The following is a 16,523-nucleotide window of genomic DNA, read 5'->3' on the forward strand; positions in this document are numbered from 1 at the left end:
GATAGTTCTCAGGCTCTGTGCTCCATTGATCTCGTACACATCTGTGAAATGTGGATTTCGGTGTGAACACGGCTCACGCTGCTGCAGTCCGAATTTGTGAAAAATGCAAAAGATAAATTATAAGTGATTTAATATTAAATAAATAAAAATAGAGAGAGAATTCAGTTAATATAAGAAATAAACCACATGAATGACTTTTTTTTTTTTTCATATCTTCACTTATAAAAAATCATATCTAGGCCACACCTTCACTAATACAAATTGATATATATGCTTTAATTATTAAATGAGAGAGAGAGCCCTCTTGTATAGGCCACGCCCACTTTACTAATACAATTTGGTATATAGGCAACGCCTCCAGTAGTATAAATTAATATAGGTCATGCAAAATTATATGGGTCTCGCTCCTTTCACTTAAAAAAATTGATGTAGGCCACGCCCTCTTTGCTAAAATACTAAATTTTATATAGACCACGGCCTTTTCAGTACGCTCGCTATAGGCCACGCCCCATTCATAATATACCTTTTTATATAGATAGATATAGACCACACCCCTTAACCAGTACAAATTGCTATATAGACCACGCCCCATTTGTCTAGTACACATATATATATAAGCTACACTTTCCTTCTGACAATAAAATTAAGTTTATAGGTGTAGAAAAATAGAATGAAATGAATAAATGTTTTTCCTCCGCAATAGATTTATGGATCATTTCATTTTTCGCTTATCCAGGTCCTCTACATGCTGTGAGCACGCACACACACACACACACACACACACACAAAGAGTTCTTACTAAACATGCTTTATTCTGCTGACGTTTGTTGTAAATGATTTGTAAACCCGTGATATTTAAAGGTTTTTGTAAAAAAAGAAAAAGCTGCTGGATGAAAGGAGGGTGGGTTTTGTAAACGCTGCCTTGTTTTGTATATGATGGTAAAAGAGTTGTAATTAAAAAATATCGATGATGTGGGTTTTTTTTTTTTTTATTCGCATGCACGTGTCACGTGTAAAAAAAGAAACGTCAAAATCCTTATTTTTTTTAATAAATTTTAAAATGGTAAAAATTGTTGTGCATCTTTGTAGTGTGTATAAATAATCAATAGAACAGAATGGAGGATGTGGTGGAGAAGCTCTGTGTTAAACTTGTCCTTTTGTTGTGCTCTGGATAATCCACTCTTCATCCTGCCACATATCAGAGTCTACAGTATAGGATATGATGATGTGATCTTCACTTGTACAAACCGACAACGTCTCCTTCACTACGACAGGCCACACCTCCTTAAATAGTACAGGCTACATCTTCACTATGACCACACCTCCTTAATCAGGACAGGCCACACCTTCTTAATCAGGACACACCACACATCCTTAATTAGGACAGGCTACACCTCTTTAACAAGGACAGGCCACACCTCCTTAATTAGGACAAACCACACCTTTCTAATCAGGACAGGTCACACCTCCTTAATGAGGACAGGCCACACTCCTTAATCAGGACAGGCCACACCTCCTTAATGAGGACAGGCCACAACTCCTTAATCAGGACAGGTCACACCTCCTTAATCAGGACAGGCCACACCTTCTTAATCAGGATAGGCCACACCTTCTTAAGCAGGACAAGCCACACCTTCTTAATTAGGACAGGCCACACCTTCTTAATCAGGATAGGCCACACCTCTTGTATCCCCTAATAACACTGCCGCAAAAAGCAAGTATCAGGTTGCATGCATTTGAAAACACTTGGTTTTTTTTGTTTCTACGACTTTTACATTTTAATAAGCTAAATTTTATACTGAATAAAAGGTTTATTACTTCACTAATATTCATTCATCAGAGCGGTTTCCTGAAATGTTACAACTTTCCTGAAATGTGTAAAAACCCCTGTATAGAAAGCAGTGTTTCTTGAATAGATTTCCTGTTATAAATTTCTGGTTTTTATATAAACAACACGCAACAGCGCCTCCTGCTGAATATCAGCCTTTATCTCGTTCCGCCATACAGACAGCGGGTGGAGGGTTTCGTCCTGAATCGATACACGGTCCCTACGCAGGCGCACTAAAGAGCGCGTGGTCGGGGCGCGAGACAGACACTACTGAGGGCACTTCGGAACCGCGACGCCGTGTTTTATCGCTGACCGCTAAATGCGGAAGAAGGAGACTAAAGGAGGTACGAGGGCGACGCCTGCTGAGAGACAGAGAGTTTCCTGGGGTCTGTCCATGGTTCATGTCGGCGGATTGGGGCTGCGAGAAATGGATTTGGAGGATCTATTCGACGAGAGGACGTTCCTTTTCTCCGACTTCCAGGAGTTTACGGTGCGTGTTGTGTCTGTGCTCAAAATGGCGCTGTTTCTGTTGTTTCGCCTCGGGCCCTAATGCGCTCACTAACTCTCTTCACCTCCTGTTGACACACAGAGCGGGATTTTATTTATTTATTCATAATGTTATTATCTCACACTTAAACTACAGCACGCGATTAAAAACAATAAACAACAATAAATGTATTTGTATTACTTTACGTCATACAGCTAGGCCGAGATGTCCAGCGAGAAGTTTCCCCAAGTTCACTCTTTTATCCGTTTAAAAAAACTAAACAATTATTTATAATACAACTAATAAAATATAGACGAATTTATATTCGTGTTTATTATCTTATCACATTATTGCTATACTTCTCCCAGTGTCGTATATAAATACCGGAAGCTGGGGTGTGTCCCAAAACAGCGCCATATTCCCTACTCACTACACTAAAGTGCACTAAATGAGTGAGTGTCATTTGGACATTGACCCGAGAAAGTGTGTAACGTATTTTATACACGTGTGAGGAACTTTCATATTTAAAAATTATGACTATAATAAGATGCTGAATTTATTCATTAGGACTTAAAAATCTAATAAATTGATTAAATAGTTTTTCCCACTAATGAAAAAGGACATTTGTGTGTGTAGTTTGTCCCTGGACATCGGAGACTGTCTGAGCGTGTGAGAAAGCGTCTGTACTATGGTCTGGATCAAGACTCGTCTCTGGACGCTCTTTCCTGTCCTGTGACCGGTGAGTGTGTAAACTGTCCAGTGTGTGTTCACTTTATTAATACAGGTCACTTTTCCTTCATTATTACAAGCGTACACTTCGTTAATTAGGACAGGCCACGCCTCTTTAATTAGACATCGTCATGCGTCCTTTATTGGGACAGTTCATGCTTTTTTTTCCCCCTGTTATTACAAGCCACACCCCCTCCCCTAGGACAAGCCACACCTTCTTTATTTAAACAGGCCACACCTCCTTCACCAGGTCATGCCTAGTGTGGAAAGCCACAAAGGCTACACCTTCACTAAAACAGATGGATGTGTAGGCCACTTCTCCGTTACTAGTAATGATGAACATGTAGGCCACGCCTCCTCCATTTGTACTTCTCTAACCCGAATCTCTGGTTTATGCCAGATATCGCTGTGGAACTCCTCCAGAAGTCAGCCCCGAGTCCGATACGAAAACTCCGCAAGAAATACGCAGCCCATGTCGCCAGGTGTGTGTGTGTGTGTGTGTGTGTGTGTGTGTGTGTGTGTGTGTGTGTTCACTTCCCATATATACGTATATGTATGTATGTGTATATATATATTTTACGATTGATTTGTGTAAATATCCTTCGCTCCTCAGAGAAGCATGTATCTCCCCCTGTGCTATGATGCTCGCCCTGGTTTACATCGAAAGACTCCGACACAGAAACCCTGAATACATGCAGCAGATCTCCTCTTCTGACCTCTTCCTGATCTCCATGGTGAGCTCATCCCTATGCCCGTGTTGAGCAGCATTGCTGGCATTTACAATAAAAAAAATCTAGGAATCTGTTTCACGTCTATGCAACTCATGTCATATGAAAGAGCGTATTTAATTCCCTTCCCCACCTGCAGATGGTTGCCAGTAAATATCTGTATGACGAAGGCGAAGAGGAGGAAGTTTTCAACGACGAATGGGGTGCCGCCGGAAAGCTGGACGTCCAGACGGTCAACACACTGGAGCTGAATTTCCTCAGCGCCATCGTACGTTTAGTGCACGCCCTTTATCTGAAACAATACAATACTTTATTACTAAACACTGCTCTCTCCTTTACTGCTCTCTCTTTCACTGCTCTCTCTCTCTCTCTCTCTTACTGCTCTCTCTTACTGCTCTCTCACAGAGCTCCTACTGTTCTCTCCCTGATCTCTCTCACTGCTCTCTCACAGATCTACTGTTCTCTCACTGATCTCTCTCACTAATCTCACATATCTCCTACTGTTCCCTCACTGATCTCTCTCACTGATCTACTGTTCTCTCACTGATCTCTCACTGATCTCTCTCACTGATCTCTCTCACTGATCTCTCTCACTGCTCTCTCTCACTGCTCTCTCACAGATCTACTGTTCTCTCACTGATCTCTCACTAATCTCACATATCTCCTACTGTTCCCTCACTGATCTCTCTCACTGATCTACTGTTCTCTCACTGATCTCTCTTTCTGCTCTTTCTCACTGCTCTCTCACAGATCTACTGTTCTCTCACTGATCTCTCTCACTAATCTCACATATCTCCTACTGTTCCCTCACTGATCTCTCTCACTGATCTACTGTTCTCTCACTGATCTCTCTCACTGATCTCTCTCACTGATCTCTCTCACTGATCTCTCTCACTGATCTCTCTCACTGATCTCTCTCACTGATCTCACATATCTCCTACTGTTCCCTCACTGTTCTCTCACTGATCTCTGTATGTTCTTTAGGACTGGCACCTGTTCGCTGAGCCCAGTGAGGTCTTTAATGTGCTCAGACAACTGGAAACCTGGTTAGTATTTATATTGTGTGTGTGTGTGTGTGTATATATGTGTATATGTGTGTATGTATGTATATATATATGTATGTGTGTGTGTGTGTGTGTATATATATATATATATATATATATATATATATATATATATATATATATATATATATATATATATATATACACACATACATATATATACACATACATACATACATACATACATGTGTGTGTGTGTGAGAAAATAATGAAAATGCAAAAAAAGTACACTATATTGTCAAAAGTTTGCGGACACATTGGTGTGTGAGCATCAGATTCCACATTTAGTCCCAATTTGCTCCCATTCCCTCCACTCACATGAGAAGAACCACACATGGCAGGAAATCTGAAACTGTTCAGGGTGGAGAGGAAATACATGAGCAGGAAAGTCCTGGTGTTGGAGTGTGGAGTTCATTAGTGTTCTGGTTGTAAAGGTTGTACAGGTTCTGGATGGCGTGTGGAACGAGCCGGAACGCATGTATGATGCACTTTGTATGTTCTAATAAACAAAAATGGACAGGAAGTGATGTAAGTGTCGAGATGAACCGAGTTGGTTGATGTTTCCGCAGCATTGCGGAGCGGCAGGGAATGAAGCGTGGGTGGTACACGTACACGGACCTGTGTGTGCTTCTGGAGCAGGCCAGCTGGAGGAACGCGCTCGCCGCCGTCTACCAACAGTTCACCAAGGTACGATTCCAAACGCTGGCTGTAGATTATAGTGTGATATAAATGTAATTAATAAAAATGCACGTTCGTTTCTCTCTCTAGGTCACGTGTATGATCGGTCTCCTGTACCTCACAAGCGTCACCGGTCTCCTCGCCACCTCCGCCGCTCTCCACCAGCTCAACCTCCCGAACGCCGACCCCGTAAACACCTCCCTCTTCCGTCCCGACGCCTCGGCGTCCACCTCCATTCTCCATCCTCGCTGCAGCATCCTCACCAACACCACGCAGAAACCCGAACACTCCCCGGACCTGCACCAGCACCAGCACCGCCACGCCTCGAGCTCTGATCCTCTCCTCCATCCCAACCCCGGCCTCTCTATCTGGAACGCCCTGCTCTCCGCTCTCGTTCGTTCAGACGCCCGGCTCTCGGAGCTCCGTGTTTGCCGAGCTCAGAACCTCACCTCGTTCACCTGGTTCTCCTCCCCGGATCTCCTCCCTCACGCACACCCGAGTCCGCTGGTCACATTTCAGAGACACGGCTGTTGCCCCGAAACCACAATGCCTCATGGGAAGGCACAGGTTCTCCTCATACCCACTTAGAAATCAGCTCACGTTTATCTTGTGTTTATTTTTTCCTGTGGGATTTTATATATTTAACACCTTTTATAAAGATAAAAGCACTTTGATCCAATGGCAGAAAGGATACGTGAGGGTGAAGTGATAAATAAATAAATATACGTCGCATATAGATAATAAAATTATATAAATTACAAATTATTGAAATGGTTCAGAACTTCCAAAAAAGAAAAAAAAAAAAAAAAAAGCACTCGGGTTGCCAGAGTACTCTCAAAACCCCCTTTTTTTGTTCACAATTCAAAGCACTGATATAAAAGCTAAGACATATTTTTGCATTTGCACCAAGAGTATAAAGATCCAGATTTTTGGTTTGTTTAAGAAAAATAAAATAAAAAGTTCCAAAATGGTGTAGAATTTGGCAGCTGAATTTTTATATCCAATTCAAGAAAACCGATGAGAGAACCGATGATGATGGTGGTTTGGTTTGTCGTTGGTCTTTAATCCTGTAACGCTCTTGAGGTGAGACTACCTGTGAAAGTGTCGTTGCACAAGTGTGCAAATTTTTGACTATTGTTTTTTTGCTTGTTTTTTTTAAAAAGACAATCCGGGCGTGGTTATGGTTTGAAGGAGCTGTGTGAGCTTCATGGTGTGTTCTTGCAGTGTTTTTTTTTTTTTTTTTTTTCCCCCCCTTCTTCAATTCACAAAGCCCTTTAATAACTCAATAACACGGACTGGTAAGTGTTAAGTGAAAGAAGGGATTCCTGATGAACTCTAAAGAGATCATCCGGTGGATTCGCGAAGAAGAAGGGAGAGAAATGCCACGCCCTTTTTAGCTTGTTTTCTAATAGCCTACAGCGAGTGTTGAGTGCAAAGCTGAACAATACTGACCTCTAGGAGTAGGATGTTACATTTATACCACAGCTCTCAGTTCTTGAGATCGCAATTAGAAGGTGATTTATCACGGCAGCCCTGACAGCGCTATCGTTTCTATAGTAACAGGATTTGTACGCCGGACGCTGTATGTTAGCTAATAACGCCGCGCCATTCGTTTTTAACAAGGACAAGCGTGTAATGCACGTTTTCTGTAAGGAGACGGGAACAAACGAGTCTCCGGTGTTTACGCTTTTTGCTTTTCTGTAGCACGAGAAGACGAAGGGATAACAATCCATCGAGGGAAGGAGTCTTCTAGATTGTGTAACGTAGGTCACGAGATCGTAACGTAACTACAGTATAGACAGATGTAATATTTCAATCATTTTACCTTTTTTAGTAGCTACATCGTGAACGCGCCGACACGTGAGCTGTTGCGTTAAACCGAAGAATGGCTTTGTACTATTCTATACCGAGAAGGTCGTTAAAATGTTTTTTGTTTGTTTGCTTTGATTTTGAACTATTATTCAGACCCGAATGCAGGTTCTTCCTGTTTGTCATACAGCTTGAAGATGAATAAAGGGTTTGTTTGGATACCTGGTTTCGTCTAAAGTTTTTATGGATTTGTCTACTTTCTTCATTTCAGGTTTCCAGGTAGAAAATGACTGCCTTAAAATATTAACTCCCCCTAGTGGTCATAGTCTGATCTGTCGCTGTGGCCTCTAAATTGAGCCAGGCGAAGAAGCAACAAAGCAAAAGTTTGTTTAAGACCCATCTGCAGGATAGTAAAGATGGAGACTGCAGGAAGGGCAAAGAAGGTCAACAAAGTAAACACAAAGGAAGCGCTGAAGAAAAAATAGAGCTTGACCACCTCTCTATCAATCCATCCATCTCTGTATCTATATATATACACCGTGGTTACGTTCCAAGACCCCACAAGTTACGAAAATCTGTGAATTTTGGACGCACCCCTGTAGAGAATTCATCTAGACATTGTCACTATAATACAATAATAAAATGTTTTCCTGAACATTCTGTCCTGCTGCGGATTCCCTCGAATTTTAACATAATCTGCAACTTGCTGTTAGTTAGGTTCCAAATGAAAACCCGTAAATTTTCCAAACCGCGAAAGATCGTGGGTCAACTGTAAATATATACACACACACACACACACACACATCCCCTAACAGTGACAGCTGCTTCACTTCACCTTTTTTTTCCTTATAAGGCAACTCACAAAGGATCTCTCACAGGGTTCTGTTCATGTATTGGAAAAACCTTGACCTTGTTTACAGCTTTATTTAAATATATTTTTATATTAATAATTTAATAGTCGCCACATCAGAAGGTCCTGTATGATCTGATATTCTCTTTAAGTGAGGTGTTTGTTTAACATTTATGGAAGGAGTCTCCAGTATCAGAGGTAAAACATCTTCAGGGGACTGGGTCTTCGGTTACATGTCCACTTCCGCATTGAGTTTAAAGGTTTTTGGGAGATGGTAAGTAATTAGTTTTATCCCCATGAGTCTCCCTTGTGAAGTTTGTGAGTGTGTGTGTGTGTGTGTGTACATATTTAGCGCATGAATTAGAAGCCATGATCTAAATTTGATTTGGACACACACACACACACACACACATCCCCTAACAGTGACAGCTGCTTCACTTCACCTTTTTTTTCCTTATAAGGCAACTCACAAAGGATCTCTCACAGGGTTCTGTTCATGTATTGGAAAAACCTTGACCTTGTTTACAGCTTTATTTAAATATATTTTTATATTAATAATTTAATAGTCGCCACATGGTTCTTGTGCCACTGTTATTATTGCCTCATTCATTCATTCAGCAGGATGAAAAAAACTTGGAAAGAACTGGAGAAATGGAGGTTATTGAATAGTTTAGCATGAAGCGTTCAGAATCAACAATAAAATACTCCAGGTTTTTTTTTTTTCAGCTTATTGTTAATCATTTGATTCTGTATTTTTGTAATTGTTGCATTATTAATGATGTACACACACACACACACACATCCCCTAACAGTGACAGCTGCTTCACTTCACCTTTTTTTCCTTATAAGGCAACTCACAAAGGATCTCTCACAGGGTTCTGTTCATGTATTGGAAAAACCTTGACCTTGTTTACAGCTTTATTTAAATATATTTTATATTAATAATTTAATAGTCGCCACATCAGAAGGTCCTGTATGATCTGATATTCTCTTTAAGTGAGGTGTTTGTTTAACATTTATGGAAGGAGTCTCCAGTATCAGAGGTAAAACATCTTCAGGGGACTGGGTCTTCGGTTACATGTCCACTTCCGCATTGAGTTTAAAGGTTTTTGGGAGATGGTAAGTAATTAGTTTTATCCCCATGAGTCTCCCTTGTGAAGTTTGTGAGTGTGTGTGTGTGTGTGTGTACATATTTAGCGCATGAATTAGAAGCCATGATCTAAATTTGGATTTGGACACACACACACACACACACACACACACACACACACACACACACACACACACACACACACACACACACACAGAGACACACGACCTGTAAGTCCCCTTCACCACTATTCTATTATTGATGTCCACGACGTGCACGAGCATGCGCAATGCGGACACCCGCACATGGGAGCGCGCGCGCGCGGCCCCGCACTATGCAGTGTACAACGCAGGTAAGCTGTAGGCTGCCGAATATATACATATAAATATATACTTGTAACTACTATAATCTTCTTTTTAACACGTGTTATATACATTTATTCCTCGTGCCCGCCGGGATTAACGGTGACTGATGCCGCAGAGCGGCGGAGAGCTCGGATCTGATTGGCTGTTGAGATCTATAGAGATTTTGCTGACTCGCAGAATAAACACGAACTTGTCCAGGACCTGATGGAGACCCGTCCTATCATCAGTAATGGCTCCTCTCTCTCTCTCTCTTTCTCTCTGGGGCAGGAGGAGTTCCCTGACCCTCAGGTGATGAATAATTCAGGTAGGTCACCATTAGAAACTAATAAATGCAACTCCATAACTAACAAAATGCCACCAACTAACGAATTAATGCCACTCTGTATCCAACAAATGCTACCCCCTAACTAATAAATCCCACTCCGCAGCTAATAAGACCCATTCTGTATCGATTAAATGCCACTTTGTAACTAACAAATGCCACCCTATTTCTAACAAATGCCAATCTTCTTATCTAGCAAATGCCACTCCTTAACAAGCAAATGCCACTTAATATCTAACAAATGCTACTCAATAACTAATAAATGCCACTTTGTAACTAACAAAAGCCACTTTGTAATTAATAAATACTACTTTGTAATTGAGAAATGCCACTCCATATTTAACAAATGCCACTCCATATCTAACAAATGCTTCTCTGTAACAAAAAAAATGCCACTTTGTCATTAATAGAGGCCATTTTGTATCTAACACTGCCACTCAGTAAACGGCAGGTGCCACACAGTAGCTGTGCACCTAATCATTTTTCATTACAGTCCAGTTACAAAGGACTTACCGGACCGGACTTGCTTAATGCCCCTTCATGCAACTCACCATCCTGCCCAGAAATACATACAGATGTTAGAAAAGCTCAGAGATTGACAGAATGTTAAGATAAGGATGTTATATACAGATGTTTTAAATGTAAGTGCTCAGGCAGATCAGGCAGGAATGATCTGCTGCCACTGAAGGAAACAGTCCTGTTACAGCAGGAGAATGTAAACACATACTTACACACACACACACACACACACACACACCACTGCTCTCCTGTCTCCTTTTACAGTAAGTGACCCAGGAGCTGAGGCCTACCTCGACTTTATGAAGAAACACTGCTGTTACGACGCCATTCCCACCAGCTGTAAGCTGGTTGTTTTCGACACCGCCCTGCAGGTATGGTGAAATACGTATTTCAGTTCCTCCGGTCCCGATGTGATCACGTCCCAAACTATATAATACCTTAAATCAAGCTGTGAGGTGGGTCTGGGGAACATGTCTGTAGATACAGTATCACACTGTGTCCTTTATTTTGCCCTTTAAGAACCTGTTAGAACATTTGGAAACACCTAGACATTTCTCTTAGTGTTCAGCTGAAATACTTTGTCGTGCCTCTTCACTAGTTGGAGGTTTCTTTCTGAGCTTGTAATCCGGTTCCTCCAAGAGCAGTTCAGTAGGATTTAGGTGCGGTGACTGGGCAGGTCGTTCCATGATAGAAATCACTCCAGGCGACTGTTTGCTCTCTAAATAACGCCTACGGAGCTCAGACATACAGTTTGGTTCCTAACCGTAACCCCAGTCGCATTCCAGACAGAATTGAATGGTGTTGAAGTATGGAATGGGAGCCATGTTGGTTCAGGTTTCCTTTTACTTTCTGGGGGAAAAAGTCTCCAGAAGAACCCAAAACCATTAAACTTCCACCTTCATGTTTGACTGTGAGGGTGAGGCAGTCTGATCACATCTTCTCTCCTGTCCTCTGTTCTTCTGTTGGAGACAAAAATCTCAAAATTGGACTCCATAGAACTTTCTTCCACTCATTCATTGTCCAATTCTTGTGTCTCAAAAACAATTAAAGACTTGGAAAAAAAAGATCATCACATAATTTCATTTGCTTTTTTAAAGGTAAAGAAAGCCTTCTTCGCGTTAGTGGCAAACAGTCTACGAGCGGCGCTGCTATGGGATAGCAAACTGCAAAGATTTGTGGGTAAGACACGGATAATCAAGCACTTTCTAAGACAAATCCCCAATGCTTTTAATGCAAGTCTTGAAGTTACATTTGGAAAGTTACACGTATTCAGATTAGGGTTTTATGTACAGATTTTAAAATAGCACATGATCCTTTATCGTTTGCAGAATGAAATTTTGCAATGAAGCCACGAGAAATTCAATCTTTCCGTGAAAAAAAGTTTTTTGACGTCTGATTATAGAATTAGACGATTTTGGCATTCAATCCTGAACTGTGCGGATCGCACCACTCCGAATACAATACTATTGATTTATATGTATTTCTGTTTCCTTTGCACACAGGTATGCTGACCATCACAGACTTCATCAACATTCTCCATCGCTACTATAAATCCCCGATGGTCAGTGATGACGTGTTAAAGGAGCTGTTGAGCTGAACGTAACACAGTACACAGTGTTGACTTCAACGCAACATCTAAAAATCTCCCATTGAATAAAACATGTTCGGTATCCGATGCTACGGAGCTGAAGTAGCATAACATAACATAACCGTCATGTGACAATCCATCACGTACATCTCATGCATAAATCTTTCGGAACGACAATCTAAATTCCTGTAATGTTGTGTTTTTCTCTTTGGAAGGTTCAAATTTATGAGCTGGAGGATCACAAGATTCAGACATGGAGAGGTGATTCATTTCAAAGTAAATGAGCTGCAATATGTAGATGATGTCTGGGTGAATGTCTGTGAGAATGGAAATGATTGTATGGTCTAATAGGCCAGTTTAATACATAACAATTCATAAAATATATATATATATATAACTATATATAATAATACAAATAAAATATATATATAAATACTTTTATTCTTTGCATTCGGTAAAAATTTTAATTGTCATGTGGAAATAAGATTAAATATTTTTTGTTTGATCAGATTTATTTTTGGATATTTAATTTGTATTTATTTTCCTCGACATTTTAAATAGGTATAATTTTAGCTATAGTTTTACTATATATTTGCATTTCTAATTAATTTTTTAATTCGTTTTTTTCATATACTTTTATATACATTTTTTTTCCACTTCATATAAACTATAATATATCTTCTATGATAAATTTTGATAATTTTTCCACATTAGTATTTAAAATCCTGATTTGAGGAATCTCTATAGCTCTATATTTGCCGTTATTCTCCTTGTCTTTTACTTGTAGACGTTTACCTGCAGTACTATCATCAAAGCCTGATCAGCATCTCACCTGACGCGAGGTAGCTAAGCTGGAAGTCCACAAGACTCCACGACAGTGACGAGCGAGTGTGAAGAGCAAGTGCCACGCCTCTAATTCTCGTTTCTTTCGCAGCCTTTTCGATGCGGTTTATTCTTTACTGAAGCACAAGATCCACCGTCTGCCGGTCATCGACCCTGAATCTGGGAATGTCCTGCACATTTTAACCCACAAACGAATTCTCAAATTCCTCTATATATTTGTTAGTAAGACAATATTATATCGTGATTTATCATCTGTATCGGTTTATTCCTATACTTTGCACTGGCCTTAGTAGTTTAGCTTAATCCTACTATCTACTATACTGACACCCCCTCCCCTCCCATTGTTATTTGGTTTTCCTGTGTCTAGACTTGTCTTTAAATTTGTTTGGTTTACTTTGATATTAGAAAGCATTTCATGTATAAACAGCATGTTTTTGCTCATTTATATTACATTTTTTCACCCTTCTATTGCTGTTTTGTTTTCCCATTAACCTTCTCACTGATTTTGTTTTCCATGTAGCTTCCTGACTTCTCAATGACTTCAAAATTCCCCAGTGCCCCTTCTCATTGTTTTTTTTCTTTTTGCTCTCCCATTATCTCCTAGTCTTACCAGTGACTTCCTGTTTTCCCAGTCCCCTTCCTGGCTTCCCCTGGCTTTCTGGCGTTCTAGTACACTCCTAGTTTCATGTTTTAAGTGATGTTCTAGTTGTTTGTTTATTTGTTCAAACTGGTTTTGCAATGGCTTTCTGTAATTTTCCTCAGTGATTTTTGCTTTACCAGCATCTCTTTACCTTTTCCAGTGTTTGCTGAAATTCCCAGTACCTACCTATGTCTCACTGGCTTTTTACTTTTCCCCATTCTCTTTTTGGTTTCTCAGTGGCTTTGACTTTCCAGTTGGTATTTATTGACTTCCCAACCGGCTTCTTGCTTTTCCAGTTTTGTCCAGTTTTTCTCACCTTGTCTGCCTGTTGGCTTCATGGGGTTCATAAGATAATTTGTGTTCCCATTATCAGAGCATTCTGGGTTCACCTGTGTCTTTAAACCTTTTCCTACCCTTTAGCATGGCTTCCCGGTACATTTTGTTTTTTTTCCCCCGAGGCGTTTGTCTTACCCACTGCCTTGTCATCCCAATGATTACCTTCCAGGTTTTTATTTTTCATGAAGTTTGCTGCATTCCCAGTGGCTTTTGGTGTTCTTCCTCTTGGTGTGCTGGTTTCCCAGTGGCTTCTGGTGTTCCTCTTGGTGTGCTGTTTCACAGTGGCTTCTGGTGTTCCTCTTGGTGTGCTGGTTTCACAGTGGCGTCTGGTGTTCTTCTTGGTGTGCTGGTTTCACAGTGGCTTCTGGTGTTCCTCTTAGTGTGCTGGTTTCACAGTGGCTTTTGGTGTTTCTCTTAGTGTGCTGGTTTCACAGTGGCTTTTGGTGTTCCTCTTGGTGTGCTGATTTCACAGTGGCTTTCGGTGTTCCTTGTGGTATGTTGGTTGGTTTCCCAGTGATTTCAAGGCTTTCAAGTGTTCCCTGTGTTTTTCAGTGATTACTTTGTTCCCGATATTCCTTCTCCTGTCAAAGTCAGTTTTAAGTTTCCTGTTAGTTCCTGAGCCGTTAACCATGCATGTCACTACCTTGAATCCTGCTCTATAATCATGTACTTTTGGAACAGCCCTGATATAGACGGGTTTGAGCTCACGTCCAGTCGCCTCTGGACGGCTTTTTCTTATGTGCAGAGAGCCACAATCCCAAAACCACGATTTTTGCAGAGGAAAATCGAAGAAGCAGGAGTGGGGACATTCAGAGACATCGCCACCGTACAGGAGACGGCCAGTGTGTACGACGCTCTGTCCACTTTCGTGGAGAGACGAGTTTCTGCTCTTCCTGTGGTGGATGAAAATGGTAACAAATTCTCAAATATTATTACTGTTATTGTTATGATTATTATTTATACCTTTCTTTTTCTAGGGAAGGTCGTGGCTCTTTACTCGAGATTTGACGTGATAGTAAGTACAATCTTCATTTCTGATGTAATGACGGTATCACAGGTTCAATCGTCACGTATTCGGTTTATTGTGTGTTTGGATTGCAGAATCTGGCAGCGCAGAAAACCTACAACAATCTGAGCATGAGCATGAAGGAGGCGTTGAGGAGGCGGCGCTGTTTCATCGAGGGAGTTATTAAATGTTATCCTGACGAAACCTTGGAGACCGCAGTGGACAGAATCGCCGATGCAGAGGTGGGCAGATGTTTAAAAAGGAGACCACTGTTTAGCAAATAGAAAACTACACGGGACTCACGTCTCCTATTAATGTGTCTATATGAACACCGTGAGGTTGAGACATTTGGAAAGTCCAATCCTGATTTAGATGTTTGTAGGTTCACAGGCTGGTTCTGGTGGACCGACAAGACAACAAGGTTCGAGGCATCATCTCTCTCTCAGACCTTCTCCAGGCCATGATTTTGTCTCCAGCAGGAATTGACGCTCTGCTCGCGAAGCCTTAATGCAACCGGTCCATTCCTCCTCCTGTGCTCACCAACTCTCTCCTTATGCTCCATCACTTGCCACAGGAGGTACCATTTATACACTTTCACTCTTAACACACACACACACACACACACACACACACACACACTCTCTCTCTTCTTTCTTTGTTTATAATCATTTCCATTGTTTCTTATTTTATTCAATATTTTCCTTCATACAATTTTTTACTTTTAAATGACTTCATTTGAATAATTTCATTTATTTAATTTTTGGGTTTTTTTTATTGTATTTTTTTGTCATTTTGTATGTATTCAATTCGACGTTTTTTTATTTAAAATTAATCCACTGTTTAGGTATTTATTGTTTTAAAGGAGTGTCTATTAGTGTTGTTCTTATATATATATAGAGATATTTATAATTTATTTATAAATATACATACATTATAAATATATTAGGGAAAATAAATATTAGAGTTTTAGAGTAGAATATTATATATATAAAATCAGTAGTAATAAGAAAGTATTTTCTTTTTTATTTTCTCTATATTTATTATCTCTCGTTCTTCCACAGATATTTGAGTGTGACGAATCATGACGATAACACACACACACACACACACACACACACACATGTAAAGAAGAAGAGCTTCAACAGCTGCGAATTCAGCAAATTGTGTCCTTCGTCTGTTCTGTTGTAAATATTTTGTACGCTTCGTGTCCACGCAGCGGAAATGACACGTGGGTTTTTCTGAACTATAAAATAAACATGTTGTTTATTATTACACGCTTTGTGTCCGTGTGAAAATGTGTACGGACCTTCAAATATCTTTAAATATGTACAGTTCACTGATTTGACAATTGATTTATAGCAGGGATACGACCCGCGGTATCTTTAAATATCCCTCCTGCGGAAGAGGCAGTGCATTCAAATATACAGAAAAATCGTGATTACAAGGAAAAAATTTTATAATGCAGGACCTCTTTGGAATTCAGTCTGATCAGTGAAAAATAAAAAGTCTGCTTTCCTATTAGAATGTTTATTCTTCAACCAGGAGAGGGCGCTAATTCCCGCCAGTCACCATAGTGGAATATTGAGGACGTTCACCAAAATGAGTAAAAGAAAAAGAAACATTGAGAGTAAAAAAAAACGT

At 40.3% G+C, this 16,523-nt stretch overlaps 2 protein-coding genes across 3 annotated transcripts; both read left to right on the forward strand.

The window, feature by feature from the left end:
• Positions 1 to 1,796: 1,796 nt before the first annotated feature.
• cnppd1 (cyclin Pas1/PHO80 domain containing 1) lies at positions 1,797 to 7,542 on the forward strand. The gene is made up of 8 exons (XM_046837233.1): positions 1,797 to 2,318; positions 2,952 to 3,054; positions 3,445 to 3,526; positions 3,658 to 3,778; positions 3,912 to 4,040; positions 4,757 to 4,818; positions 5,406 to 5,523; positions 5,605 to 7,542. The coding sequence occupies exons 1-8, from the start codon at positions 2,148 to 2,150 to the stop codon at positions 6,100 to 6,102; spliced, it is 1,284 nt and encodes a 427-aa protein (XP_046693189.1). The 5' UTR covers positions 1,797 to 2,147; the 3' UTR covers positions 6,103 to 7,542.
• Positions 7,543 to 9,476: 1,934 nt separating this feature from the next.
• On the forward strand, positions 9,477 to 16,156 carry prkag3a (protein kinase, AMP-activated, gamma 3a non-catalytic subunit). Of its 2 annotated transcripts, none has more exons than XM_046837206.1 (13): positions 9,477 to 9,615; positions 9,896 to 9,932; positions 10,734 to 10,840; positions 11,567 to 11,648; positions 11,972 to 12,030; positions 12,273 to 12,333; positions 12,845 to 12,899; positions 12,992 to 13,118; positions 14,622 to 14,787; positions 14,854 to 14,891; positions 14,978 to 15,124; positions 15,265 to 15,459; positions 15,944 to 16,156. In XM_046837206.1, exons 1-12 carry the CDS (start codon positions 9,553 to 9,555, stop codon positions 15,388 to 15,390), a joined length of 1,068 nt encoding a protein of 355 aa, XP_046693162.1. In that variant the 5' UTR covers positions 9,477 to 9,552; the 3' UTR covers positions 15,391 to 15,459; positions 15,944 to 16,156. The 2 variants fall into 2 exon arrangements, with proteins under 2 accessions (XP_046693162.1, XP_046693164.1); XM_046837208.1 differs by having other exon boundaries at positions 12,273 to 12,318.
• Positions 16,157 to 16,523: the final 367 nt, after the last annotated feature.

This window comes from Silurus meridionalis, chromosome 24 (assembly GCF_014805685.1).
Source record: "Silurus meridionalis isolate SWU-2019-XX chromosome 24, ASM1480568v1, whole genome shotgun sequence".
Classification (NCBI taxonomy): Eukaryota; Metazoa; Chordata; class Actinopteri; order Siluriformes; family Siluridae; genus Silurus; species Silurus meridionalis.

Bases quoted from the DNA above. Each gene is read 5' to 3' on its own strand.
- prkag3a (XM_046837206.1), top strand. From the start codon at position 9,553: ATGCGGACACCCGCACATGGGAGCGCGCGCGCGCGGCCCCGCACTATG. The intron at 9,616-9,895 runs GTAAGCTGTAGG...TCTCTGGGGCAG, and splicing joins CTATGCAGTGTACAACGCAG to GAGGAGTTCCCTGACCCTCA. The intron at 10,841-11,566 runs GTATGGTGAAAT...GCTTTTTTAAAG, and splicing joins TTTTCGACACCGCCCTGCAG to GTAAAGAAAGCCTTCTTCGC.
- cnppd1 (XM_046837233.1), top strand. From the start codon at position 2,148: ATGCGGAAGAAGGAGACTAAAGGAGGTACGAGGGCGACGCCTGCTGAG. The intron at 3,779-3,911 runs GTGAGCTCATCC...CCCCACCTGCAG, and splicing joins ACCTCTTCCTGATCTCCATG to ATGGTTGCCAGTAAATATCT. The intron at 4,819-5,405 runs GTTAGTATTTAT...ATGTTTCCGCAG, and splicing joins CTCAGACAACTGGAAACCTG to CATTGCGGAGCGGCAGGGAA.